Consider the following 2,354-nt stretch of genomic DNA (forward strand, 5'->3'; position numbering starts at 1 on the left):
CCCCGCCCCCACAAGCCAGTCTGCGACCGGGCGGTGGAAAAAGAGGGTAAGGCCGAAGGGCCGGAGAGCGGGAGCCTCCAGATGAGCACACAGGTGTGTGGGCAGGGGCCCATCCCGCCGGAAACCCAGCCCGAGCATCGAAAGGAAAAACTCTCCTAAACTTCCCCCAGGATGTAGAGCGGTTTAATCTACCCTTCCCCAGCCGGCCGCAGTGGCGCACACCTGTAATCCCAGCACTTGCGAGGCTGAGGCAGGATGGCCAGCCTGGAGTTCAAGGCCGGACTAAACTACATAGCGAAACCCCGTCTTTAAAAAAAAAAAAAAAAACAAAAAACAAAAAACTCCCACTCCCCGCACCCAGACCAGTTTCTCTTCCCTTGGCCCCCTGAGCCAGAACAACACCCACTCATGATGGTCTCTGGGACCCTACCCCTTAACGTTCTTACCTGGGGGGCGCTTTTTTGCACACAGTGCCATCTCACACAACAAGGTCCTGGCAATCCCATGGGAGACCCTGCAGGAAGGTAACGGATGCAGGTGGCCACCAAGCAGAAGGTGACCCTTCCCTGCCTTCAGACCCTCCAAAGTTTCCCTTTTCTGCTCTGCCCTGCCTTTGCCAGCCAGGTGCACCAACTCTCCCTCTTCCTGCCAGGACTGCAGAGAAAAGGGGCTCCCCTCTGCTTTGGGTGACATGGAGGGCTGGTCGTCTACCAAAGTGAAGGCCTTCAGGGAAAGGGGGCACAGGCCCCAAGATGTCTATCCCAGGGGCAATGGCTGCCCCACAAACTCCTGGTGACGTGGTGTGGTGCCTGTACTAGAAAGCAGCGTTTCCCCAGGGGTGGGTGCTGGGAACAGAAGCAGGAAACACCTGGCAGGGCATCAGGAAGCTGGTGGGCAGGCTCCACCCTTCTTACAAGTCCCCCATCCGCCCCTACTGGGGCTTCCATTATCACCTTCCCCGCAGGCGAGTGCACTCTGGAGGCAGGGCTTCACTTCCTGCCCAGACAGTACCCAGCCACTTCCTCTCGGTCTGGGCAGCCTCTGCCCCTTGGGCTAGCAGGAGGGTCTTCTTCCTCTCTTGCACCCTAAACCTAGTCCAGTCAGTGTGGCACTTGCTTCAAGCTCAGAAAGCATCAGTCATCCTTCCGCCTTCCCACATCTTTACTTTCTCCCGAAAGGGCATAAAGCCTGAACCTGGAGTGGTGGCATAATCCCAGCTCCTGGAAAGGCTGAGGCAGGTGGATCGCAAGTTCAAGGCTAGCCTGGGCAACTACCAAGACCCTGTCTAAAAGTAAAATAAATAACAAGAGCTGGAAATGTAGCTCAATGGCAAAGAGTCTGCCTAACGTGTGAGGCCTTGGGTTCAACCCCCGGTACAACAGAGAAAAGAACGAGGGGGCGTTATTAGGGCTGACCTACAACACAGGCTCATAGAGCCTCGAGCCTGTTCTCCAGCCTGGCCCAAAGGTGAGGAGAGGTCTTCCGTCTCCGCCTCGGCCCCTGCCAACAGCCTACTGGAAACACCCCACCAGCCGGTCGGCTCCAAGGATACTAAGTCTCCCCAGCCTCTGTAATTACAGACTGCCCACAGCCAGTCCTCCCTGCACCAGCACACTCCCTCCCGGACCCCGACCAGGCACCACTGAGGACCAGAAGTCCTCTTCCTCTCTGAGCCTCCCCAAATGTGGCAGGCAAGGCCGCCTGGCTCGGGAAGAAAACATTTCACCCACATTTTAGAGATGCCAAGTCCTCCTCCAGGGCCCCCGGCCAGGGTCTCCACCCAGTCTAGAGAGTGAGTCACGGGGTGGGGTGCGAGGTAGCGCGTGGGGCAAGGCTGCAGGGCGGGCACGCAGGTTTCCCCGTCTCCCGCAGCGGGAGCTGGTCCAGAAAGCCGGGATAAGGGTCTACATCCCGCTCCCGCGCAGGAGCTAACGGGGGAGCCGGACGGCCGCCGGGAGCCAGGAGTGTGGAACCGGCCCAGGAAAGTTGTTTTACCTCTGAGACGCGGGGAGACTGAAGCAGGAGTGGCCCGGACACCAGCCCCGGGCCGGCGCCGGCCACAGGGACCCCCCCTTCTTCCCAGCCTCGCAGCCTGGGCTCTGGCCCGGGTCGGCCATCGGCCACGTCGTAAAATCAGGAACAAGACAAGAATGTCCTCTATGACTTCTCCTGTTCAATATAGTTCTGGAAATATAGCCACAGCAATTAGACAGGAGGAAGAAATAAAAGGAATAATGTTAAGAAAAGAAGAAGTTCAATTGTCTTTATTTGCAGATGACATGATACTCTATATAGAAGACCTCAAGAACTCCACCAAAAGTTTTCTAGAATTAATAACCAAATTCAGTAGACTA

At 57.1% G+C, this 2,354-nt stretch overlaps 1 protein-coding gene across 3 annotated transcripts in view; it reads right to left on the minus strand.

Moving 5' to 3' along the window:
* The window catches only part of Atp8b2 (ATPase phospholipid transporting 8B2), a 21,035-nt gene extending 18,978 nt beyond the window's left edge, over nucleotides 1-2,057 (minus strand). For 2 of the 3 annotated variants that reach the window (XR_784238.3, XR_784240.3), the window contains exon 1: nucleotides 447-533. Coding sequence is in view for 1 of the 3 variants with exons in the window: in XM_010643932.3 (XP_010642234.1) it covers nucleotides 447-477 (31 nt within the window). In the remaining 2 variants the exon portion in view is untranslated. Of the gene's footprint in view, nucleotides 1-446; nucleotides 534-1,995 lie in introns of those variants that run through there. The other variant, XM_010643932.3, reaches the window with a different exon arrangement.
* Between the last annotated feature and the right edge of the window lie 297 nt (nucleotides 2,058-2,354).

Source organism: Fukomys damarensis, unplaced genomic scaffold (assembly GCF_012274545.1).
Source record: "Fukomys damarensis isolate Sample0158 unplaced genomic scaffold, DMR_v1.0_HiC HiC_scaffold_33, whole genome shotgun sequence".
Taxonomy (NCBI): Eukaryota; Metazoa; Chordata; class Mammalia; order Rodentia; family Bathyergidae; genus Fukomys; species Fukomys damarensis.